Raw genomic sequence first — 26,401 nt, forward strand, 5'->3', positions numbered from 1 at the left:
GCCTTGCAGCCGAGACAATAAGAATAAATTCAACCACACCTTTGTTTTATCACAAAACCGGATAGCAACCTCTGTCTAGTGAAGTCCACAAAGCATATTGCATGTAACAGACAGTTGCATGACCTACAAAGCATGGTCAAGCTTGATAAGCTCCTTTCCTGAGGACGGCTCACCTCTCACAGTTCTGGGTGACTTTAACCTCCCCATGTCTACCTTTGACTCATTCCTCTCTGCCTCCTTCTTTCCACTCCTCTCCTCTTTTGACCTCACCCTCTCACCTTCCCCCCCTACTCACAAGGCAGGCAATACGCTTGACCTCATCTTTACTAGATGCTGTTCTTCCACTAACCTCATTGCAACTCCCCTCCAAGTCTCCGACCACTACCTTGTATCCTTTTCCCTCTCGCTCTCATCCAACACTTCCCACACTGCCCCTACTCGGATGGTTTCGCGCCGTCCCAACCTTCGCTCTCTCTCCCCCGCTACTCTCTCCTCTTCCATCCTATCATCTCTTCCCTCTGCCCAAACCTTCTCCAACCTATCTCCTGATTCTGCCTCCTCAACCCTCCTCTCCTCCCTTTCTGCATCTTTTGACTCTCTATGTCCCCTATCCTCCAGGCCGGCTCGGTCCTCCCCTCCCGCTCCGTGGCTCGACCACTCATTGCGAGCTCACAGAACAGGGCTCCGGGCAGCCGAGCGGAAATGGAGGAAAACTCGCCTCCCTGCGGACCTGGCATCCTTCACTCCCTCCTCTCTACATTTTCCTCTTCTGTCTCTGCTGCTAAAGCCACTTTCTACCACTCTAAATTCCAAGCATCTGCCTCTAACCCTAGGAAGCTCTTTGCCACCTTCTCCTCCCTCCTGAATCCTCCTCCCCCTCCCCCCCCCCCCTCCTCCCTCTCTGCAGACGACTTCGTCAACCATTTCGAAAAGAAGGTCGACGACATCCGATCCTCGTTTGCTAAGTCAAACGACACCGCTGGTTCTGCTCACACTGCCCTACCCTGTGCTCTGACCTCTTTCTCCCCTCTCTCTCCAGATGAAATCTCGCGTCTTGTGACGGCCGGCCGCCCAACAACCTGCCCGCTTGACCCTATCCCCTCCTCTCTTCTCCAGACCATTTCCGGAGACCTTCTCCCTTACCTCACCTCGCTCATCAACTCATCCTTGACCGCTGGCTACGTCCCTTCCGTCTTCAAGAGAGCGAGAGTTGCACCCCTTCTGAAAAAACCTACACTCGATCCCTCCGATGTCAACAACTACAGACCAGTATCCCTTCTTTCTTTTCTCTCCAAAACTCTTGAACGTGCCGTCCTTGGCCAGCTCTCCTGCTATCTCTCTCAGAATGACCTTCTTGATCCAAATCAGTCAGGTTTCAAGACTAGTCACTCAACTGAGACTGCTCTTCTCTGTATCACGGAGGCGCTCCGCACTGCTAAAGCTAACTCTCTCTCCTCTGCTCTCATCCTTCTAGACCTATCGGCTGCCTTCGATACTGTGAACCATCAGATCCTCCTCTCCACCCTCTCCGAGTTGGGCATCTCCGGCGCGGCCCACGCTTGGATTGCGTCCTACCTGACAGGTCGCTCCTACCAGGTGGCGTGGCGAGAATCTGTCTCCTCACCACGCGCTCTCACCACTGGTGTCCCCCAGGGCTCTGTTCTAGGCCCTCTCCTATTCTCGCTATACACCAAGTCACTTGGCTCTGTCATAACCTCACATGGTCTCTCCTATCATTGCTACGCAGACGACACACAATTAATCTTCTCCTTTCCCCCTTCTGATGACCAGGTGGCGAATCGCATCTCTGCATGTCTGGCAGACATATCAGTGTGGATGACGGATCACCACCTCAAGCTGAACCTCGGCAAGACGGAGCTGCTCTTCCTCCCGGGGAAGGACTGCCCGTTCCATGATCTCGCCATCACGGTTGACAACTCCATTGTGTCCTCCTCCCAGAGCGCTAAGAACCTTGGCGTGATCCTGGACAACACCCTGTCGTTCTCAACTAACATCAAGGCGGTGGCCCGTTCCTGTAGGTTCATGCTCTACAACATCCGCAGAGTACGACCCTGCCTCACACAGGAAGCGGCGCAGGTCCTAATCCAGGCACTTGTCATCTCCCGTCTGGATTACTGCAACTCGCTGTTGGCTGGGCTCCCTGCCTGTGCCATTAAACCCCTACAACTCATCCAGAACGCCGCAGCCCGTCTGGTGTTCAACCTTCCCAAGTTCTCTCACGTCACCCCGCTCCTCCGCTCTCTCCACTGGCTTCCAGTTGAAGCTCGCATCCGCTACAAGACCATGGTGCTTGCCTACGGAGCTGTGAGGGGAACGGCACCTCAGTACCTTCAGGCTCTGATCAGGCCCTACACCCAAACAAGGGCACTGCGTTCATCCACCTCTGGCCTGCTCGCCTCCCTACCACTGAGGAAGTACAGTTCCCGCTCAGCCCAGTCAAAACTGTTCGCTGCTCTGGCACCCCAATGGTGGAACAAACTCCCTCACGTCGCCAGGACAGCGGAGTCAATCACCACCTTCCGGAGACACCTGAAACCCCACCTCTTCAAGGAATACCTAGGATAGGATAAAGCAATCCTTCTGCCCCCCCCCCCCCCCCTTAAAAGATTTAGATGCACTATTGTAAAGTGGCTGTTCCACTGGATGTCATAAGGTGAATGCACCAATTTGTAAGTCGCTCTGGATAAGAGCGTCTGCTAAATGACTTAAATGTAAATGTAATGTAATGTCAAGCAAGTTCATGTTTCCGACATTTTTGGACAACTAAGCAACTATTGATTTAGAACCACAGAGAGTTACCGCAAGTCGCAAAGAAATCAGGAGCAGCCTCCGCTATTCCACCACCATTTCAACTTCAACATTTCAACATCATCAAATCACCTCTGCTTAGTCTAATACATTGAGACCTAAAAGATACCAAAAACAATTGAGTCCAATCAAAGTAAGCTAAATATGATCTGGGTCCATGGTTCTGATTTCTGTGTGTGTGGGTGCGTGCGTGTTCGTGCAAGTACAAAAAGATGTTGACTCACCCTACTTGTAGAGGAATGCCAATGCCATCCTCCTCTCTTTCAAACTTCTTGAAGCTAGGGGGCAGAATGTTTATGTTTGGAAAAAATAACGTTCCCAATGTAAGCTGCCTATTTCTCAGGCCCAGATGCTAGAATATGCATATAATTGACATATTAGGATAGAAAACACTCTAAAGTTTCCAAAACTGTCAAAATATTGTCTGTGAGTATAACAGAACTGATTTTGCAGGCAAAAACCTGAGGAAATCCAACCCGGAAGTGCCTCTTATTATGAAAAATCCCTGTTCCATTGCCTGCCTTTCCTTCATTTAAAGGGATATCAACCAGATTCCTTTTCCCATGGCCTCCTCAGGGTGTGAACAGTCTTTAGACATAGTTTCAAGCTTTTATTCTGAAAAATGAATAAGATTTATCTAAATGCATCAGTGGATAGCTGAATGTCCTTCGATTAGTTAATGCGCGCGAAAGTTGTAGCTTGACATTTTCTTTATCTCTTTTATTGAATAGTTTACCATACCATTGAAATATTATCGATTATTTATGTTAAAAACAACCTGAGGATTGATTATAAAAAACGTTTGACATGTTTCTACAAACTTTACGGATACTATTTGGAATTTTTGTCTGCCGTTCCTGACTGCTCGAGGCTGTGGATTTCTGAACATAACGCACCAACCAAATGGAGGTTTTTGGATATAAAAATAATATTTATCGAACAAAAGGAATATTCATTGTGTAACTGGGAGTCTCGTGAGTGCAAACATTGTTGTCACGAAAGTCAGAAAGCAATCAAATTACCTTTGATGATCTTTGGATGTTTGCACTCACGAGACTCCCAGTTTACATTGCTTACATTGCTCACAAACGCTTGGATTGCTGTCGCTGTAAAGCATATTTTCAAAATCTGACACGATAGGTGGATTAACAACAAGCTGAACTGTGTTTTGGTATATTTCACTTGTGATTTCATGAAAATAAATATTTAAAAAATATATACATATATATTTGGCGCTCTGCAATTCAGCGTTTTTTTCCAAAAATGATCCCGTTAAAGGGATCCGTGCGCCAAGAGGTCTTAACGAAACGGTCTATCACTCTGTCATACGGTACACTTTTATTTTTGTTGTCCTAGGCTAGCTGGCTAAAATGCTTGCTCGCTAGCCTAACTTTGATTCATGGGCAAAGTTATCTAGTTAACATTAGCCTTCTACATCTAGCTACATATTGAACTTCCATCCTTTCAGGCCAGGGCCACAACAATGTATAAATTCATGGTTGGATCAGAATCGCCGTTACAATCATTAGCCAGTACGGATAATTAAGTATAACCACAAGTCCAAGTCCCTATCTCCATCCATGGCTAATTTAGGAAAGGGATCATTTTAGCTAGCTAGACACCAGAGGACAACAACACAACGAGACACAACAATTCAACAATGCAAGCTGGCTTGACACTTCCTTTGGTGCGCCAGGACCATTCACAGTTGAGCTCGCTCAGTTTAGCTCAATGCTGATTGGCACATTTTTTATACTTTTTTTTTTATCAAGGGAGGCCAAATATTCACTGGCTTCCCTTGCTTTCAATGCTACAGGGAGCAACAATGTAATACTAGTTTGGACCAGACAGCATCAGATAGATGGCCTACACATAGAGAGACAGAGGGGCGCTGTTTCGCTCGCTCAGATGCTTTCTCCTGTGAGATACATTAAGCCTCTTGCGAATTCAAGGAAAATTATGAAACATAAAGGGATGAAATTCCACATTTTTTGGGGGTCAATATTTTGGGGAAGCCTGCCTTCCCTTGGCATCAATGAATACACACCACTGCTAATAGTTACCAATGATGGGTCATCAAAAAGAAACTAAGATGCTCTATAACCCAGCGACGAGACTAAGGATTTGGCCCAGATGACACCCTTTTCCCTTTAGTGCCCTAGGCCCGGGTCAAAAGTAGTGCAGAGAATAGGGTGCCATTTGGGATACGCTCTAAGATGTTTTCAACCATTACTGCAGCCAGCAGGGTCCTGCCCTCCCTTCACCTCTACTCCTCTGTGATGGTGTCACGCTCATCGTAACTTTGAAGAGAGGAGGACCAAGGCACAGCGTGATAACAATACATCTTCTCTTTATTTGAAGACGAAACGAAACGACACTGACAAACTAAACAAAACAACGAACCGACGAACGTGAAGCTATATAAACAATAAGTGCAGACACAGGCAACTTACACATAGACATACATACACCTCGACTGAACACTGCCCCATAAACATACAAAAAACCCTAGACAATACAAAACACATACATCCCCCATGTCACACCCTGACCTAACTAAAATAATAAAGATAACAAAGAAAGGCCAGGGTGTGACAGTACTCCCCCACCCCCCCACCCCCCCCAAAGGTGCGGACTCCGGCCGCAAAACCTGACACAGAAGGGAGGGTCCGGTGGGCCTTCTCACGGCGGCGGCTCGGGTGCGGGACGTGGACCCCACCCCACCATAGTCAATCCCCGCTTTCATGGCCTCCTCTTAACGGCTATCCTCCAAATTAACCCCACTGGACTGATGGGCGTCTCCGGACTGAGGGGCAGCTCCGGACTGAGGGGCAGCTCATGATTTAAGGGCAGCTCTGGCAGCTCCTGACTGGAGGGCGGCTCTGGCAGCTCCTGACTGGCGGGCGACTCTAGCGGCTCCTGACTGACGGCTCTAGCGGCTCCTGACTGACGGACGGCTTTGAAGGCTCAGGTCAGATGGGCGGCTTTGAAGGCTCAGGACAGACGGGCGGCTTTGAAGGCTCAGGAGAGACAGGCGGCTTTGAAAGCTCGGGACAGACGGGCAGCTCAGACGGCGTTGGGCAGACGGGCAGCTCAGACGGTGCTGGGCAGACGGGCAGCTCAGACGGCGCTGGGCAGATGGGCAGCTCAGACGGCGCTGGGCAGACGGGCAGCTCAGACGGCGCTGGGCAGACGGGCAGCGCAGGCGGCGCTGGGCAGACGGCAGACTCTGGCCTGCTGAGGCGCACAGTAGGCCTGGTGCGTGGTGCCGGAACTGGTGGTACCGGGCTAAGGACACGCACCTCAAGGCTAGTGCGGGGAGAAGGAACAAGGCATACTGGACCCTGGAGGCGCACTGTAGGCCTGGTGCGTGGTGCCGGAACTGGTGGTACCGGGCTGGGAACACGCACCTCAGGGCGAGTGCGGGGAGGAGGAACAGGGCATACTGGACTCTGGAGACGCACAGGAAGCCTGGTGCGTGGTGTTGGCACTGGTGGTACTGGGCTGGGGAGACACACCTCAAGGCGAGTGCGGGGAGCAGGCACAGGACGTACTGGGCTGTGGAGGCGTACTGGAGGTCTGGCGTGGCTGGATGTTTCTACTTGCCCTGCAAATGCAGGGCGCTGGCACAGGACACACAGGGCTGTGCAGACTCACAGTACGCAGAGCCGGCGCAGGATATCCTGGTCCAAGGAGGTACACTGGAGACCAGGAGCGCTGAGCTGGCACTCTCCTACCTGGCTGGATGCCCATTCTAGCCCGGGCCAATGCGAGGAGCTGGAATAGAGCGCACCGGGCTAGAATAGCGCACTGGAGACACCGTGCGCATCTCTGCATAACACGGTGCCTGACCAGTTACACGCTCCCCACGGTAAGCACGAGGAGTTGGCTTAGGTCTCCTACCTGACTCAGCCAATCTCCTCGTGTGGCCCCCCCCCCAAAAAAAATCTTGGGGCTGCTTCTTGGGCTTCCGTGCTAACCTCGTACCTTTATAACGTCTCCGTTCCTCCATTCTCCTGTATCCCTCCTCGCACTGTTCCATTAAATCCCAGGCGGGCTCCGGCACTCTCTCTGGATCATCGACCAGTGCTCTATTTCCTCCCAGGTTGTATAGCCCAGATCCTTCTCCCAAGTCTGTTTTCCCACAACGCGCTGTTCCTCTGTTTCACGCTGCTTGGTCCGATCTTGGTGGGTGATTCTGTCATGCTCGTCGTAACTTTGAAGAGAGGAGGACCAAGGCGCAGCGGGATAACAATACATCTCTTTATTTGAAGACGAAATGAAACTGACAAACTAAACAAAACAACGAACCGACGAACGTGAAGCTATATAAACAATAAGTGCAGACACAGGCAACTTACACATAGACATACATACACCTAGACTGAACACTGCCCCATAAACATACAAATACCCCTAGACAATACAAAACACATACATCCCCCATGTCACACCCTGACCTAACTAAAATAATAAAGAAAACAAAGATAACTAAGGCCAGGGTGTGACAGATGGGCCTTGCTTGGACATGAAGAAGACATGAAGATACACCTGTCTTGTGATATGTAGTCATTATCCCACTATAGCGGTGAGGATTACATTTTACATAAGCCTTCAATGTCCATCCTCAGCACTGTGGTCTGGTGTGTGGGTGAACAGTGTACTTTCTCCAGAGTGAGCATAAAAGAGTGACAGCTTTATAGCCACCCAGCCCTGATCCAGGCGATAGGTATAGGTCTATTCCTCAGGACACACTATACCAGTGGTCACCAACCAGTCGATCCATTCCTAGTCGATCACCAAACATTTCTGTGAAAAAAAGAACGATAAAGCTTTGCATTCCTATTTATTTTTATTTGTTTCGCGCTGTTCAGCGGCCCTTGCGCCGGGAAGGAATGTGCATTTCATGTGTCTGAAGGTAGACCTCTGCCAACCCGGCAGGCCCAGAGAGCAAATCAAGTGCACCTATAGGCCGAGTGCTGGTCAATCCGATAGCTCAGATCACCGTGTGTGCACAGTTTCCTCAAGCCGTTGACTGTAAAACGAAACCTTGAATGCACAGCAAAGTTGATATTATGAGATTTCAAAACGTTTAAAATCGTAACAAGCGAGAGACTCAACGAATACAGCAACGAGATGCTGTTTTTATGAGTACGTTCATGTTTTTGTTGTTATTCAGCGCTGTCAACACTGTTCAACACTTTTATACGCCATAAAATGCACCTTCTCCATTCTTCCACTCACACTTCAATGACTGAGTATAGCAGTGTTCCGATAAGCTTGCGTTGTTATTATTACTGGCTTGTGTCTTTTTTAATATTGAGGAAAATTTAACTTTCTCTTGTCATAGGAGTAACAACATGAATTGGTGCATGAGGCAGAAATAATGGAATATTGACCTCATACCGTCAGTAGAGGATGCCTGGGTATTCTTTAAAAGTGCTTTCCTCACCATCTTAAATAAGCATGCCCCATTCAGAAAATGTAGAACTAAGAACACATATAGCCAATGGTTCACTCTAGAATTGACTGCACTTGACCAACACAAAAACATCCTGTGGCGTACTGCATTAGCATCGAATAGCCTCTGCGATATGTAACTTTTCAGGGAAGTTAGGAACCAATATAGACAGTCAGTGTGGAAAGCAAAGGCTAGCTTCATCAAACAGAAATTAGCAACCTGTAGAACAAACTCAAAAAGGTTTTGGGACACTGTAAAGGCCATGGAGAATAAGAGCACCTCCTCCCAGCTGCCCACTGCACTGAGGCTAGGAAACACTGTCACCACCGATAAATCCACGATAATCGTGAATTTTAAAAAGCATTTTTCTACGGCTGGCCATGCTTTTCACCTTGCTACCCCTACCCTGGTCAACAGCCCTGCACTCCCCACAGCAACTCGCCCAAACCTCCCCCACTTCTCCTTCACCCAAATCCAGATAGCTGATGTTCTGAAAGAGCTGCAAAATCTGGACCCCTACAAATCAGCCGGGCTAGACAATCTGGACCCTCTCTTTCTAAAATTATTTGCCGAAATTGTTGCAACCCCTATTACTAGCCTGTACAATCCTCTCTTTCGTATCGTCCGAGATTCCCATAGATTGGAAAGCTGCCGCGGTCATCCCCCTCTTCAAAGGGGGAGACACTCTAGAACCAAACTGCAACAGGCCTATATATATTCTACACTGCCTTTCTAAGGTCTTTGAAAGCCAAGTTAACAAACAGATTACCGACCATTTCGAATCTCACCGTACCTTCTCCGCTATGCAATCTGGTTTCAGAGCTGGTCATGGGTGCACCTCAGCCACGCTCAAGGTCCTAAACGATATCATAACCGTCATCGATAAGAGACATTACTGCGCCGCCGTATTGATCGATCTGGCCAAGGCTTTCGACTCTGTCAATCACAACATTCTTATTGGCAGACTCAACAGCCTTTGTTTCTCAAATGATTGCCACACTTGGTTCATCAACTACTTCTCCGATAGAGTTCAGTATGTCAAATCGGAGGGCCTGTTGTCCGGACCTCTGGCAGTCTGAATTCTCTTCACAACCCAGTGCATCCTGTGCCAACTCCTCGCACTCTCCCTCAAGTGCGCTTTCCCAGTCAGGTGTGTCCTGTTCCTGCTCCTCATACTCTCCCTCAAGTGCGTGTCCACAGTCCAGTACGTCCTGTGCCTCTTCCCCGCACTTGCCCTGAGGTGCGTGTCATCAGCCCGGTGCCACCGGTACCGGTCCCACGCATCAGGCCTCCAGAGCGCCTTCCGGCGACAGTTCCCAGTCCAGAGCTTCGGCGACAGTTCCCAGTCCAGAGCTTCCGGTGACGTTCCACAGTCTGGAACCTCCGACGACGGTCTACGGTCCGGAACCTCCTGAGGCGGTCCACGGTCCAGAACCATCTGAGACGGTTTACGGTCCGGAACCTCCTGAGATGTGCTACTGTCCGGAACCTCCTGAGACGGTCCACAGTCCGGAGCCTCCTGAGACGGTCCACAGTCCGGAGCCTCAAGCGACGGTCCCCAGTCCGGAGCCTCAAGCGACGGTCCCCAGTCCGGAGCCTCAAGCGACGGTCCCCAGTCCGGAGCCTCCAGCGACGGTCCGGAGCCTCCTGCGACGGTCCGCAGTCCGGAGTCTTCGGTGACGAGCTGCAATCCAGAGCCTCCAGCGACGATCTGCAGTCCGGAGCCTCCAGTGGTGGTTCCCAGTTCAGAGCCTCCGGCGGTCCAGAGCCTCCAGCGACGGTCGGCGGTCCAGAGCCTTCAGCAGGGGTTCTCAGTCCAGAGCCTCCTGCGATGATCGACGGTCCGGTTCCTCCGGCGACAATCCACGGTCCGGTGCCTACGGCGATGATCCACGGTCCGGGGCCTCCAGAGACGACCCACGGTCCGGAGCTTCCGGCGACGATCCACGGGCCGGGGCCTCCAGAGACGACCCACGGTCCGGAGCTTCCAGAGCTGCGTCCAGAAGCAGAGCCGCCACCAAAGGTAGATGCTCACCTGGACCCTCCCCTATAGGTTCAGGTTTGCGGCCGGGAATCCACACCTTTGGGGTGGGGGGTACTGTCACGCCCTGACCTTAGATATCTCTGTTTTTCTATATATTTTGGTTAGGTCAGGGTGTGACTAGGGTGGGTACGCTAGTTTTGTATGTCTAGGGTTTTTGTATGTCTAGGGGTGTTGTATGTCTATGTTGGCCTGATATGGATCCCAATCAGAGACAGCTGTTTATTGTTGTCTCTGATTGGGGATCATATTTAGGTAGCCATTTTCCTCGTTTGTGTTGTGGGATCTTGTCCCACATTGAATTGCCTGAGTGCATACCAGTAGCTTCTCGTTTCGTTTGTTCTTTATTTGTTTTGTTTTGGTGAGTTTCGATTTATTAAAAATATGTGGAACTCTACTCACGCTGCGCCTTGGTCTCATCTTTACGACGATCGTGACATCCATGCTTCATGTGGGAAAAACACATGTGGAGATCATCCGTTCACCTACTCTGCATCTCACAAAGACATGGTGGTTGGAACCAAAAATCTAAAATTTGGACTCATCAGACCAACGGACAGATTTCCACCATGTCCATTGCTTGTGTTTTTTGGCCCACGCAAGTCTTTTGTTATTATTGGTGTCCTTTATTAGTGGTTTCTTTGCAGCAATTGGACCATGAAGGCCTGATTCACGTGGTCTCAGTTGATGTTGAGATATGTCTTTTACTTGAACTCTGAATAATTTTATTTGGGTTGCAATCTGAGGTGCAGTTAACTCTAACGAACTTATCCTCTGCAGCAGAGGTAACTCTAGGTTTTCCTTTCCTGTGGCGGTCCTCATGAGAGCCAGTTTTCATCATAGCGCTTGATGGTTTTTGCGACAGCACAGAAAATTTCTGAATTGACTGACCTTCATGTCTTAAATAAAGTAAAGCCAAATAGGGCTATCATCTGTCTACCACCCCTACCTTGTCACAACAAAATGGATTGACTCAAACACATTAAGAAGGAAAGAAATTCCACAAATGTACTTTTAACAAGGCACACCTGTTAATTGAAATGCATTCCAGGTGAGTACCTCATGAAGCTGGTTGAGAGAATGCCAAGAGTGTGCAAAGCTGTCAACAAGGCAAAGGGTGGCTACTTTGAAGAATCTCAAATATAAAATATATTTGGATTTGTTTAACACTTTCTTGGTTACTACATTATTCCATAGTTTTGATGTCTTCACTATTATTCCACAATGTAGAAAATAGTAAAAAATAAAGAAAAACACTTGAATGAGTAGGTGTTCTATATATACATATATATATATGTGTGTGTGTTTTAATGGTTGGAGGCACCCCCGCCTTGCACGAGCCACTGCTTATAACTAACTATAATATTAAACGGTATTGAAAATCATACCGTGAAATCATACTATATTTCTAAATACCCTGGTATACAGTATAACCAACATTGTGCCCAAGCCTGAAACAGACACAGACGCTGCTACACTTCCAGAAGACCCATCGTACACAGAATGGTTTACTATGTACACTAGAATTAGTTTGTGCACAACTTAGCAGCAGCATATCAATTCACACACATGCTGTAAATAAATCGCTTATTTTAACCATACTCATTGGGATTTTGTCATAACATACATGAAGTGAAATATGACTCTGATAGTCAGTGGCAGCCTGTACTCCATTAAACAGTTATATGTGTCCCAAATAGCACCCCATTCAAAAGTAGTGCACTAAATCAAATCAAAACAAATTGTATTTGTCACATACACATGGTTAGCAGATGTTAATGCGAGTGTAGCGAAATACTTGTGCTTCTAGTTCCGACAATGCAGTAATAACCAACAAGTAATCTAACCTAACAATTCCACAACTACTACCTTATACACACAAGTGTAAAGGGATAAAGAATATGTACATAAAGATATATGAATGAGTGATGGTACGGAACGGCATAGGCAAGATGCAGTAGATGGTATAGTGTACAGTCTATACATATGAGATGAGTAATGTAGGGTATGTAAACATAAAGTGCCATAGTTTAAAGTGGCTAGTGATACATGTGTTACATAAAGATGGCAAGATGCAGTGGATGATATACAGTACAGTATATACATATACATATGAGATGAGTAATGTAGGGTATGTAAACATTATATTAAGTGGCATTGTTTAAAGTGGCTAGTGATACATTTTTACATAATTTCCATCAATTCCCATTATTAAAGTGGCTGGAGTTGAGTCAGTATGTTGGCAGCGGCCACTAAATGTTAGTGGTGGCTGTTTAACAGTCTGATGGCCTTGAGATAGAAGCTGTTTTTCAGTCTCTCGGTCACTGCTTTGATGCACCTGTACTGACCTCGCCTTCTGGATGATAGCGGGGTGAACAGGCAGTGGCTCGGGTGGTTGTTGTCCTTGATGATCTTTATGGCCTTCCTGTGACATCGGGTGCTATAGGTGTCCCGGAGGGCAGGTAGTTTGCCCCCGGTGATGCGTTGTGCAGATCTCACTACCCTCTGGAGAGCCTTACGGTTGTGGGCGGAGCAGTTGCCGTACCAGGCGGTGATACAGCCCGACAGGATGCTCTCGATTGTGCATCTGTAGAAGTTTGTGAGTGCTTTTGGTGACAAGCCGAATTTCTTCAGCCTCCTGAGGTTGAAGAGGCGCTGCTGCGCCTTCTTCACAACGCTGTCTGTGTGGGTGGACCAATTCAGTTTGTCCGTGATGTGTACACCGAGGAACTTAAAACTTTCCACCTTCTCCACTACTGTCCCGTCGATTTGGATAGGGGTGTGCTCCCTCTGCTGTTTCCTGAAGTCCACAATCATCTCCTTTGTTTTGTTGACGTTGAGTGTGAGATTATTTTCCTGACACCACACTCCGAGGGCCCTCACCTCCTCCCTGTAGGCCGTCTCGTCGTTGTTGGTAATAAAGCCTACCACTGTAGTGTCGTCCGCAAACTTGATGATTGAGTTGGAGGCGTGCATGGCCACGCAGTCGTGGGTGAACAGGGAGTACAGGAGAGGGCTCAGAATGGACCCTTGTGGGGCCCCAGTGTTGAGGATCAGCGGGGTGGAGATGTTGTTACCTACCCTCACCACCTGTTGGCGGCCCGTCAGGAAGTCCAGGACCCAGTTGCACAGGGCGGGGTCGAGACCCAGGGTCTCGAGCTTGATGACAAGTTTGGAGGGTACTATGGTGTTAGATGATGAGCTGGTACTACTATATTATTACACTATAGGTACTATATTATTCTACTGCTAAGAAGGAGCCACTTGAGACAGTAAAATGGAGTGAGTATTTAGGCCCATACTGCTTCAGGTGATTATTATTATTTATTTGCCAATCCAGAACAAGCCTTTCATTAAAACAGAAGGTCCCCTGGATGTGCTATGTTTACAAATGAAGTCTTTTGGGGAGCCTGAGGTAACTCATAAAAGATTTAGGTGCCTGCCCTCCACACGGAGCAGTGGTACACCTGGGCTTGGAGTGTTCAGGTACGGTTTATAGAATGCTCAGAATTGAGCAGATGAGAGTAGGGGAGGGAGACAATATGTGACTCTCTCTTTAATGAGCCAACACTCATTGTACTAAACCACATTACCAACCTCCAACCTCTCACCCAGACGGTCCAACAAAGACAGTAAAGGTATCACATCAGCGTACACAGAGAATACATGCTGAACAGTTTCAGGCAATGAGCAGAATCGACAGCCCTAACCAACTGTTGGTAGCCAGGGCCCCATGTATCTGGAAGTCCCCTGACTTTTTTGGCACCAGGAGCTTGTAGAGCACTCAAAAGAAGAGAACAGAGCTGGAAGAAGAGGGTTCCTTTTTTAAAGTTCTGACCTAGATTTGGCACTGGGTCAGCCTTTCTGCCTGGCCTTCCCGAGGAAACCACTGGGGAGTGAAATGGGGGTACGAGCACAGAATGTGTCAGTGAAGGGCCGGGAGCTGGAGGGTGACCACCAGGCAGGGCAAGATGCGCTGACCGATTCTCAGAGTGCAAATTAACTATATTTATTTAAAGGGACCTACAACCAAAGAATTATGGGCCTTATAGTAAAGACATGCAATTTACCGGTAAAAAAATGCATGACTGTCACGTTCGTCATCCTCCTCATCTGAGGAGGAGGAGTAAGAAGGATCGGAGGACCAAAATGCAGCGTGATGATTATCCATTTTAATTAGAAAACTTGAAACCAACGAAGAAAACAATAAACGGACAAATGAACGAAAACGCAACAGTCCCGTGACATACAAAAAATACACAGAAACAGGAACAATCACCCACAACCCACAAAGACAAAACAGGCTACCTAAATATGGCTCCCAATCAAAGACAACGACTAACACCTGCCTCTGATTGAGAACCATATCAGGCCAAACATATAGAAACAGACAAACTAGACATACAACATAGAATGCCCACTCATATCACACCCTGACCAAACAAAACATAGAAACATACAACTCAAACTATGGTCAGGGCGTGACAATGACCTTTTAATTTGGTATGAACACTGTCAGTCAGGACGTTTTCATCTTATTGTCAAACAAATCCCTTAAAATTTTTTGAATTAGCCTGTTCGTACACTCCAAAATAATTCCATCATCCAGACAGTGCACTTTGCACTCACACCGTTTGAAAAATGGAAAGAGAAATCTGTTACAAAACACCAAAAAATGTAATGACATTTGGCAGTTGTCATTGGGTCTGCACTCTTGTAGCCTGAATGAATTGACGCGTCTTGCTGACAAAAGGACCTTTTTTGTAGAAAGAAAAGTCCGGACACCTGAAAAGGAGCTGAAATATGGGACTGTCCGGGGATGACAAGTGCAGACACATGACACAGAGGTGGGTGGTTTTCGTTTAATTTGGAATAAGCTTTTAATTTTCATATGTACCACTGTAGCAGTACAAATTGCATTTCAAACAAACAGGGTAAATAATAACATTATTTAGAGATAAGTTAAATTTTTGTTGCATTTAGGGGAGCTCATCTCTCATTCAGGGGGGTTTATCCCTCCCCCCCCCCCCCCCCCCCACCTGGCCTCCCTGTAATTCACACCCTGCCGATTCTCCTTCTTCTCTGCCCTTTCCACTCCAACTGCTCAATGGGAAAGGAACAGTGCCGCTACCTTGGACCCGAAACGTGTTGGTTTTACCAAAAACACGTTTTTATCAACTTCAAAATGGCATCGCATTTGCAACGCAAGGATAGTAGGTTTGATTCCCGAGACCACCTGTGCGTAAAATGTTTGCACGCATGACTGCTTGATCTGAAAACATGGTCGGAGGCGCCATAAGGGTTGTGTGCGCAGAAGACAAATTGAGCTCTGTACCGCATCGCCGAGCGCCTCACAAATGTTGTAACAATGCGGAGGGCTCCGTATAGCTCCTCATTGACATGGGAGGTCCTGTATACACACAAACACACTTCCTTGACAAATTCCTTCACGACAGCTCTGCTCAACAACTCTGCTCAACAGAACCGCACTGGTCAGCGAAGAGCAAGAAGCACGGGTGCCCTGACTTCTGCAGAGGCCGTATCCCCGCAAACGCTCCATGGTCAATGCAGACGTCAGATTGACTATGCAGCGCCTTTAAGTCGCTTTGCTTTGGATCAAAGCACCTGCTACATGACATATATGATATTATGAAATTCAACAACCCTTCCAACAGTGGAACTTCATAAAATGCTTATTTCATGTTAAAACCAATGCTTTTAACAATAAAGAAGCCTTTCTTTTATCTTCCATTGTCCTGCTAGAGTTGCGAAATTGTCTTTCCACTACACCTCCTCAGACGTCAAACTCTGTTCTCTACATAAGGCTCCTGACTGTAGCCTTTAACACGAATGACTGAACTAAATCATTGAAAGAGAGCGGCTCTCCAGTTGGGCTGGTCTGTGACTCACTGGCACGTTTCCCGGTCAGAGGAATAAGGCAACTTCGCAGAGAGTTACAGACATTAAGAAACTTTATTTCCAGAGGACATATGAGAATGGATGTGGTTCTGTATAAACAGACATGAATGCAATGCATAGGCTGTACACAATATGATAGCACAATGAGAGCAATGAGGGTATTGACAAATGAAGGACTGTATAACACTATAGCATAAGCAAGGACTGTATAGCACAAAGCACAATATGACCAACTAATAATAGTTACAACAGCAAACAATGGACACACGAGTTACAATAGTTACACCACTCACTTCTGTCCACGCTACTCCGTCACACATGTTCACTTGGAGAGAAACTGAGGAGGCTGTGTGACCTGAGCAGGTAAGAGTACTGTCGGTTGTCCGGCTCCCAGCAACCACCTGACCCTAGCAACCTATCAGTGGCCAGGTCACAGAGGTCACTGGGAGTTTTGGGGACACAATTTATGATCCCTCAGTCTCTCTGCCAATGTCAGAGAATGTGTGGAGTGAGGTGTGAGATGTGATAACAGTGGAACAGCACCATTGGCAGTGGGAATTATCTACCATAATGAATAGAAATGACAGAACAGATACTGTGTCAGGAACGTATCTGTCAATCTGATCATTACGCTAATGATTCTATGTCTTTCTGCCAGGTGACTTGGACATGACATTTAGGGTCAATGCTTTAATCATTGCAAACAACAGCCGGCAACAAGGACAATATCAGCTATGTAACAACAGCCCTGGTGTTGTTGAACACACGATTTTTCTGGTCACAGGTTCATTATAGTTACAGTGGTTCGCTTTCACAAATGACATCACCTAGCTCAACTGCATATACAGAAGTGTAGTACTGATAGCTGCTGGGTGAGCGGTAGGTGAATGATAGCAAATGGCTGAATTGGAGGAAGCACACCCACGCTTTATCCCTGTCTCCGAGTCCCAATCCCAAATAGCACCCTATTCCCGTGGGCCCAGTTCAAAAATAGTGCACTAAATAGGGAATAGGGTGCCATTTAGAAAAGCATACCCTGGCAAATGTCACAGCTGTAACATAGATGAGTGAAAATGGTCAAATAAGCCCAAGCAAATCAAGTGTTGAATGATGACTGTATGAATGTGAATTAAATCCAGCCTAATCTGTAGAAACAAGGTTGAATATTCTAGTTATGACAGCAAAGTAGAACTGAAGCTAACATAAGGTGAGAGCACAGTTGGACACACTATGAACAGTGCCACCATGACAGATATTTGGTCCAGTACCAACTCATCTACGATGATGAGGGCTGTGTGATGAATGTGTCCATTTTGAGGGTTCCCGATTTTTTAAAATAATTTTTGCCTTGAGCTATTAGAGAATTGCATGGGTCAGACTCAAAGATAGATGGACTGCCGTTTCATGTCAATTTCCTTGCTTAAACACGGCTCTCTCCGTTAATAATCTAGATTCATGACTGCCGGAGCCCGCCTCAAGTTCACACAGTAAAAACGGCCGGCGCTACCCGCCGCTACCATTGTGCAACCTTGACTTCATAAGATCCAATTCATGCCTCGACTTCTCCAACACGCATTTTCATAAATTACAGTAAAGAAGAAAATACGAGGCCGATTTATCCTCTCCTCGCGATCCACTTTCCCCTTCCGTCATTCAGCCTCTATAAGACGCCACCTCTCTCATGAATCATAATGGACAATGGGCTTTGCGGGGAAATATGTACGTCACACAGACAGTTGCCCCAAATTGTTTTTATTCACTGCTTTATGTTCTTCACAATACAAGCAACCAGCTCATTGAAAAGTGAATCAATTCTGATGAGGCAGGGAGCTGTGTGGTGCATTTCAAGCAAGCACCCAGTTGGTCGGTTTACTGGCCAAATATACATAATTTCCAGTCCAGGCATATTTATTTACTTGATTAATAACCCCTGTCTGTGGGAAATAGTCGAGGTAGAGTGGATGGGGAGGGTGTCATTGCCTGAAGGCTAAGGCTGTGTCGCAAATGGCACCCTATTCCCTACATAGTGCACTACTTTTGACTAGAGCCTTATGGGCCCTGGTAAAAAGTAATGCAATATAGGGAATAGGGTAGCATTTGGGATGCTAACAGTCTAAATTAGAGGAATAAAAAGTTTCCCTGCAGCCTCAATCACAAGCCAACCTCTCTGCTTGTTCCTAAACACCTTGGGGACACATTCAGCTGACTCACAGCCAAAGTGGGCATCTCCGCGGTTGGTTTGCTCCTGCCCTCGCTGGTCCACTGTAATTCATTATGTTGCCTGTGTAGTCTGACTAAAAAGCCTACCGACATCACAGTTATGAAGCTTAATAAAGACCCTGGAGCGACATGAGTCTGGCAAGTGAGATGTTGTTATCTGCCACTGGGCCATGATTAGAAGGAGTGCTCCACTGACTCCAGATCCACGGGGGGGAAGGGGGGACGGACGGACTCTGTATCGATTTTTTTCCCCCCCATCACTACTATTTTCCCACAACCTATGTGACAAACTGTTCCACTGCCAACAAACATGACAACTCCATAGCTGGCAGGATAGCGGTGCTGTCCTTTCAGCACTGCAGAGTGACTAGCACATTCTCCTTCATCTCTCCTTTATATCTGTCCATGACAAAATGATGGGGCTCATATGAGTTTTGTGTTAACGAGAGTGGAGAGATGCAGGATTATCGACTCTCAATCACTTTCTGTCTGTTTACTGTGAGCTGTTAAGGAGATTAGGAGATATTGTCCTCTCTCTCGCTCGCTCTCTCCCTACCTCTTCTCTGTCCCTCCCACCCGGTCTCTTTCTTTCCCTCCGTCTCTCTCTCTCTCTCCCCATCTCTCTCTTTCTTTATCTATGTCTCTCTGTCTCTCACACATACACACACAGATGGTAAACTACTGTACTGTACCACCACTGCTAACAGAGCAATGCTTCTACAAGAGGCTCGTTACATGGTTTATCACCAGGTCAATGCAGAGTAGCCTACTTCTCAACTCATTATTTTGATTATATAAACTTGTCTCGTGTTTACTGTATTATATATTGGGTCATATAAAAAAAAAACTTGAGTTGTGCATCAACTTCATTAATTATTCATCCCATATGGAATAGAAGTGATTCACATAGCTGGGTTTTGGGCTCTTAATTGTAAAGGACGCTGGGTACATGCATGAAAAAAATCACCAGTGAAAAGTGGGTCACTCGAACGAGTGAACTATAAACAGTTGACTGTGGGTCGCCAGCTGAGAACTACTGAGGTTCTACCCCCGGCTACAGCTCTGCTTCTGTAGTGTTCTCTCTCGTCTTGGGGTTTCTATCAAAACACTGCAGAGCTCTGATTAAGCCTGATGCTCTCATAGACCCTCCACAGATAAGAGGGTGGCCTCGGAATAATCCAGGGATACTCTAGTCCTTATACAATACACAGCACACTGTGCAGTACCCCCCCCCCCCCCCCCCCATCTTCCCTATGAACAGCATAACCAACCAGGGAGACCTTCACCTGATAGTGGAGGTCGAGTGCAGATGCTCTCATGAAATAGCCTCCGCATATTTTAGAGATACGCATCTTCTGCAACATACGGTATAATATGGACAACCTCACAAACCGCATATGGTAGACCTTAACCTGACAGCGGAGGGCGAGGGCAGACGCTCTCATGAAATAACCTCCGAATATATTAGGGATACGCGTCCTTACACAACAGGCAGTACAGTATACAGACCTTCTGATGAAACGAACAGCTACGCAATATGTGTATGTGATCGCTACGAGAATTTAACCCAAAACATTTGCATTGCGAGCAACCCACTCTTCCCAACTGAGCCACACAGGGCCTTAAATTCACAGTGGAGGGCCGGCCCTCTCATGAAAACGACAGACGACTGAACGGACTACTCAGCCATACGCAGGCAGAGTATGATGAGTCAGCAAGTCGTTTGATGATACATTCTGTCAATAGGCATCAAACATCAAAGTCCTGGGCTACGTCCCAAATGGCACTCTATTCCCTACATAGTGCACTACTTTTGACCGGAGCCCAATGGGCCCTGGTCAAAAGCAGTGCACTACAGGGTGCCCTTGTGACGCAAATGTCTTCTCCATCTGCAGATGGCCATGGACTGAAGCAGCCAGGTGATACAGCCAGGTGATAAAAGCACACGCTTTTTCAGTTCTGCCCACACATTTTCTACGGGATTGAGGTCAGGGCTTTGTGATGGCCACTCCAATACCTTGACTTTGTTGTCCTTAAGCCCTTTTGCCACAACTTTGGAAGTATGCTTGGGGTCATTGTCCATTTGGAAGACCCATTTGCGACCAAGCTTTAACTCCCTGACTGATGTCATGAGATGTAGTTTCAATATATCCACATAACTTTCCTGCCTCATGATGCCATCTATTTTGTGAAGTGCACCAGTCCCTCCTGCAGCAAAGCACCCCCACAACATGATTCTGCCACCCCCGTGCTTCACGGTTGTGATGGTGTTCTTTGGCTTGCAGGCCTCCCCCTTGTTCGTCAAAACAGAGTGATGGTCATTATTGCCAAACAGTTCTATTTTTGTTTCATCAGACCAGAGGACATTTCTACAAAAAGTCTGGCTTTTTTATGGCAGTTTTGGAGCAGTGGTTTCTTCCTTGCTGAGCGGCCTTTCAGGTTATGTAGATATAGGACTAATTTTACTGTGGATATAGATACTTTTGTGCCTGTTTCCTCCAGCATCTTCACAAGATCCTCTGCTGTTGTTCTGGGACTGATTTATACTTTTCGCACCAAAGTACATTAATCTCTAGGAGACAGAACGTGTCTCCTTCCTGAGTGGTATGACGGCTGCGTGGTCCCATGGTGTTCATACTTGCGTACAATTGCTTATACCGATGAACGTGGTACCTTCAGGCATTTGGAAATTGCTCCCAAGGATGAACCAGACTTGTGGAGGTCTACAATTTTCTTTCTGAGGTCTTGGCTGATTTCTTTTGAGTTTCCCATGATGTCAAGCAAAGAGGCAGGAAGGTAGGCCTTGAAACACATCCACAGGTACACCTCCAATTGACTCAAATTATGTCAATTAGCCTATCAGAAGCTTCTAAAGCCATGACATAATTTTCTGGAATTTTCCAAGCTGTTTAAAGGCAGTCAACTTAGTGTATGTAAACTTCTGACCCACTGGATTTGTGATACAGTGAATTATAAGTGAAATAATTTGTCTGTAAACAATTGTTGGAAAAAATACTTTTGTCATGCACAAAGTAGATGTCCTAACCGACTTAACAAAACTATAGTTTGTTAGCAAGAAATTTGTGGAGTGGTTGAAAAACTAGTTTTAATGACTCCAACCTAAGTGTAGGTAAACTTCCGACTTCAACTGTAAGCAAAGCATGAGGTGAAATGAGGACAGAAAATTGAGTAATTAGCATCAACATATGCACTTGTCAGGCAGAACAAAGTTGCATATCACTATAAAGTGTATTTCCGATAAATTAGAATGTCACGAATATTTATGTTTTGTAAATGTGCCGATTTGTATATAATACATTCTGACGTGTAAGCATAAAAAAACGCAGTTTTGTAATTTATGTCTGACCCCTTAAAATAGGCCTGTGTGTGTGTGTGTGTGTGTGTGTGTGTGTGTGTGTGTGTGTGTGTGTGTGTGTGTGTGTGTGTGTGTGTGTGTGTGTAATGTGTTTGACTGGATATGGAGAATCAGGCAGTGTCCGTGAAACAGCAGCAGACTATGTCCCCAACGGCACCCTATTTCCTACATACTGCACTACTTTTGACCAGAGGCCTATGAGCCCTGGTCAAAAGTAACACACTATATAGGGAGTAGGGTGCTATTTGGGACATGAGGGCACTGAGTAGCAGAGCAGTGCAGGCAGTGAAGTGGAGGGCCAGGGGCTTGCAAAGTTTACAACCATCTGCTCCAATTACAATACAGATGCATCTCATTACAGTTCCAACCACCAAACCTCTCTCTCTCTCTCTCTCTCTCTGTCTCTCTCTCTGTCTCTCTCTCTCTGTCTGTCTCTCTCTCTCTCTCTCTCTCTCTCTCTCTCTCTCTCTCTCATACACACACGTGTGTGCACGGAAACACACAGACACAAACACACACACACACACACAAATGTTTTCGTATTTTCCACTGTCTCTGAAATTCTGTTTTCTTGACATCTGTAGTTGCCTACATCCTGTAATGCATTATGATTGATGCAAAGAACATGTCTCCCTCCCTTAATCTCGTATACACACACAAACACATACACACACACAGAGAGAGAGAGAGAGAGAGAGAGAGAGAGAGAGAGAGAGAGAGAGAGAGAGAGAGAGAGAGAGAGAGAGATTTCGTGGATCATGCCCTTAAAACCAAAACACTGGCTTCAGTGAAGTCATCCACCTTTGATGGGAATCAGCAGGAAACACATTGTGCTGTGCACCGCACTGATGTCCAGAGAGGGTTAGTTTACGCACCAGCTTACTAGACCAGTTCGTTCTTATTCACACACACACCATTCCGTGGAACCCCGTTCAGAAGAGCTTCTTCAGTGCATTTTACGCAGTATGTGGAAAATCCAGCCTATAAAGTGGACGGAAATAATACATACATTTTCCCATCTGGATGTTGGTTAACTCAAACTATAGGCTATTATGTGCATTTGCCATGTTTGTGAAATGAGTCTTTATCGACTGGTATATCTTGAACTGTCTAATTGTAGTCTACCCGTTGTTTACACTGGCGTATTTGTTGTAGCAAGTACAATTTGCGGGACTAAGCACTGATACCATAACCATTCCACTTAACCACAGGATTATAACAATAACAACAGCTGCTACATTGTAGTGCACTGCTCTGCCCTGCACTGCAAACTCGGATAGCCCAGTCCATGTTTCGCTCTGACACACTGGATGTGCTTGCTGCGCATTTCTGTCAAGTGAAAGCGTCATCATCAACGGCCGGTATCCTACACACATGGCTAAGGGGAAAGCTCAGTTTAACCAATGACAGGGGTGGGCAATAAAGGATTCTGGAAAACATATTTAAGCACTCCGCAAAAGAGGTTTAAACACATTAACTACAGAGGATTGTGGGTGTCCAAACGAATACATAGCAATAATGTCACTACTGACAGTGGCAATCTGTCAAAAAAAGTCGTCTAGGCGAATATCCCCCGTCAAGGTAGACATACTGAAAGTAAAACATAAGCCACTATATTAAATCACCCGGACTACATACAAGCAAAGTAGGCTACACAAAGCTGAAAAAAACTTGTCTTTAAAATGTCAATACTGCAAATTCCACTCCATCCCTTTCCATGCACTCAAGCAGCAGGTCCGCAACGGTGTGTGCGTGTGTGGAGAAAACACACGGCGCTCACCTTTTCCAAGTGCCCCATATGAACAGCAGAAAAGGACTGCTAGCTGTAAAAGCATTCCAGTGTGTCTTCTGGTCTCCAAATCCATGTTCGAAACGAAAGGATGCTACTGGAGGACAGGGTGTCCTCTAGATCCGTCAATTAATCGCGCGCCTCTGTGTGCTGCCTGTGCGTCTGCTCTGTCCTGTGCAGTGCTCTGCTGCTCACGCCATCCAACTGCTGCCGAGTCCGACTCGAGGAGGAACAATTGAATGCATTCTTTGTGGAGTGCTCAGAGAGAGTGAGAGAGCAGGCTGAGACACACCTCTACAGCCCCAGCCTCCGTTGGCGTTAAGTCAGCAGACTTTTTGTGTCCACTAAGCAATGCCTTCAAGACCAAAAATTCCTAGGCTGAATTTAGTCTTCTATATAACTAACTTCTGGCGCTGCGTCTCAGTTACAGGTATTGTTACATCATTTAGCCCAACATTTAGCCTGAACTACTGTATGAGTTGATATTTTAATGAGGTAGGCGGTTGCTGTGAGGACGCATGGAGGATGGTTTTTGTATACATTTCCTTCAGAAAGTATTCACACCCCTTTACTTTTTCCCAATTTTTGTTGTGTTACAAAGTGGGATTAACATGGATTTAATTTGTCTTTTTTTGTTGTCAATGACCCACACAAATTACCCAGAAAAAAAATGTAAAAAATAACACACTAATATATCTTTGTTAGATAAGCATTCACCCCCCCTGAGTCAATACGTACTACAGTAGAATCACCCTTTGTCAGTGATTACAGCTGTGTGTCTTTCTGGGTAAGTCTCAAAGAGCTCTGCACACCTGGATTGTACAATATCTGCAAATCCTTAAAAAAAAATCCTCAACCTCTGTCAAGGTAGTCGTTGATCGTCGCTAGACAGCCATTTTCAAGTCTTGCCATAGATGTTTCTAACCGATTTAAGACAAAAATGTAACTAGGCCACTCAGGAAAATTCAATGTTGTCTTGGTAGGAATAAAAAAGAAATCACAATAAATAAATACAAATATTGTTGACAAAAGTAGTGCATTGGGCCTTTACTAGTCCTGTATTAGCGGTCCGATATTGCCTTACGTAGCTCGGGCATAAAACAAATGTATGCCTTCGAGCTACCTCCTGCGGGTGAGCCGAGTGCCCAGTTCTGGCGGAAGGTGAAGTCGGCTCAAAACATAAGTGACGTTGGGTTAAGCACGTGGAGTAACGTAGGATTCGGTGTTTTCACATGCAAAAGTAATTGCTTTTCATAAAACCCCTTTATCTACCTTCCCAATGAAAATAAGTTAGAAAATTCGAACATAAACACAAACTAAAATATAAACGCAACCTGCAACAATTTCAAAGATTTGACTGAGTTACAGTTCATATATGGAAATCAGTCGATTGAAATTGAAATGTATTCTTTAGGTCGTAATCTATGGGTTCCATATGACTAGGAACACAGATATGCATCTGTTGGTCAGAGACACCTTTAAAAACAAAAGGTATGGGAGTGGATCAGAAAACCAGTCAGTATCTGGTGTGACCACCATTTGCATCATGCAGCGCAACACATCTCCTTCGCATAGAGTTGATCAGGCTGTTGATTGTGGCCTGTGGAACGTTCTCCCTCTCCTCTTCAATGGCTGTGCGAAGTTGCTGGATATTGGCGGGAACTGGAACACAGTGTCTTACATGTCGATCCAGAGCATTCCAAACATGCTCAATGGGTGATATGTCTGGTGAGTAAAGTAGGCCATGGAAGAACTGGATATGTTCAGCTTCCAGTAATTGTGTAGAGATCTTTGTGACATGGGGCCATGCATTATCATGCTCAGTGGTGGAAAAAGTATCCAATTGTCATACTTGAGTAAAAGTAAAGATAACGCAATAGAAAATTACTCAAGTAAAAGTGAAAGTCACCCAGTAAAATACTACCTCAGTAAAAATCTAAAAGTATTTCGATTTAAATATAATTAAGTATCAAAAGTAAATGTGATTGCTAAAATATATTTAAGTATTGAAAGTAAAAGTAAAATTATAAATCACTTCAAATTCCCTATATTAAACAAACCAGATGGCACCATTTTATAGTTTTTTTTTAACGGATAACCAGGGGCACACTTCAACACTCAGACATAATTTCTAAAAGAAGCATTTGTGTTTAGTGAGTCCGCCAGATCAGAGGCAATAGGGATGACCAGGGATGTTCTCTTGATAAGTGCATGAATTGGACCATTTTCCTGTCCCGCTAGCCATTCAAAATGTAACAAGTACTTTTGGGTGTCAGGGAGAATGTATGGAGTAAAAAGTACATTAAAGTAAAAGTTGTACAGATACCACAAAATATGACACAAGTATTACTTTAAAGTATTTATACTTAAGTTCTTTACAACACTGATCATGCTGAAACATTAGGTGATGGCGGCAGATAAAAGGCACGACAATGGGCCTCAGGATCTAGTCACGGTATCTCTGTGCATTTAAATTGCCATCGATAAAATGCAATTGTGTTCGTTGTCCTTAGCTTTTGCCTGCCCATACCATAACCCCACCGCCACCATGGGTCAGTCCGTTCACAACATTGACATCCTTGGCTGGCGTGGGTACACATGGTCTGCGGTTGTGAGGCCAGTTGGACATACTGCCAAATTCTCTAAAATGCTCACTAACAGGGATGTAAACACATTTTTGAGAAATTAGCTTTTTGTGTGCATGGAACATTTCTGTGATCTTTTATTTCAACTCATGAAACATGAGACTATGTCACGCCCTGACCA

General features: G+C 46.1%; 1 protein-coding gene across 2 annotated transcripts in view; it reads right to left on the minus strand.

The window, feature by feature from the left end:
• The window catches only part of LOC129818807 (contactin-associated protein-like 4), a 224,462-nt gene extending 200,468 nt beyond the window's left edge, over window positions 1-23,994 (minus strand). The window contains exon 1 of one of the 2 annotated variants that reach the window (XM_055875058.1): window positions 23,627-23,994. In XM_055875058.1, coding sequence (XP_055731033.1) covers window positions 23,627-23,711 — 85 coding nt within the window. In that variant the 5' untranslated portion in view covers window positions 23,712-23,994. The remainder of the gene's footprint in view (window positions 1-23,626) is intronic. The other variant, XM_055875057.1, reaches the window with a different exon arrangement.
• Between the last annotated feature and the right edge of the window lie 2,407 nt (window positions 23,995-26,401).

The sequence above is a fragment of the Salvelinus fontinalis genome, chromosome 21 (genome assembly GCF_029448725.1).
Source record: "Salvelinus fontinalis isolate EN_2023a chromosome 21, ASM2944872v1, whole genome shotgun sequence".
In the NCBI taxonomy this organism is placed as follows: domain Eukaryota; kingdom Metazoa; phylum Chordata; class Actinopteri; order Salmoniformes; family Salmonidae; genus Salvelinus; species Salvelinus fontinalis.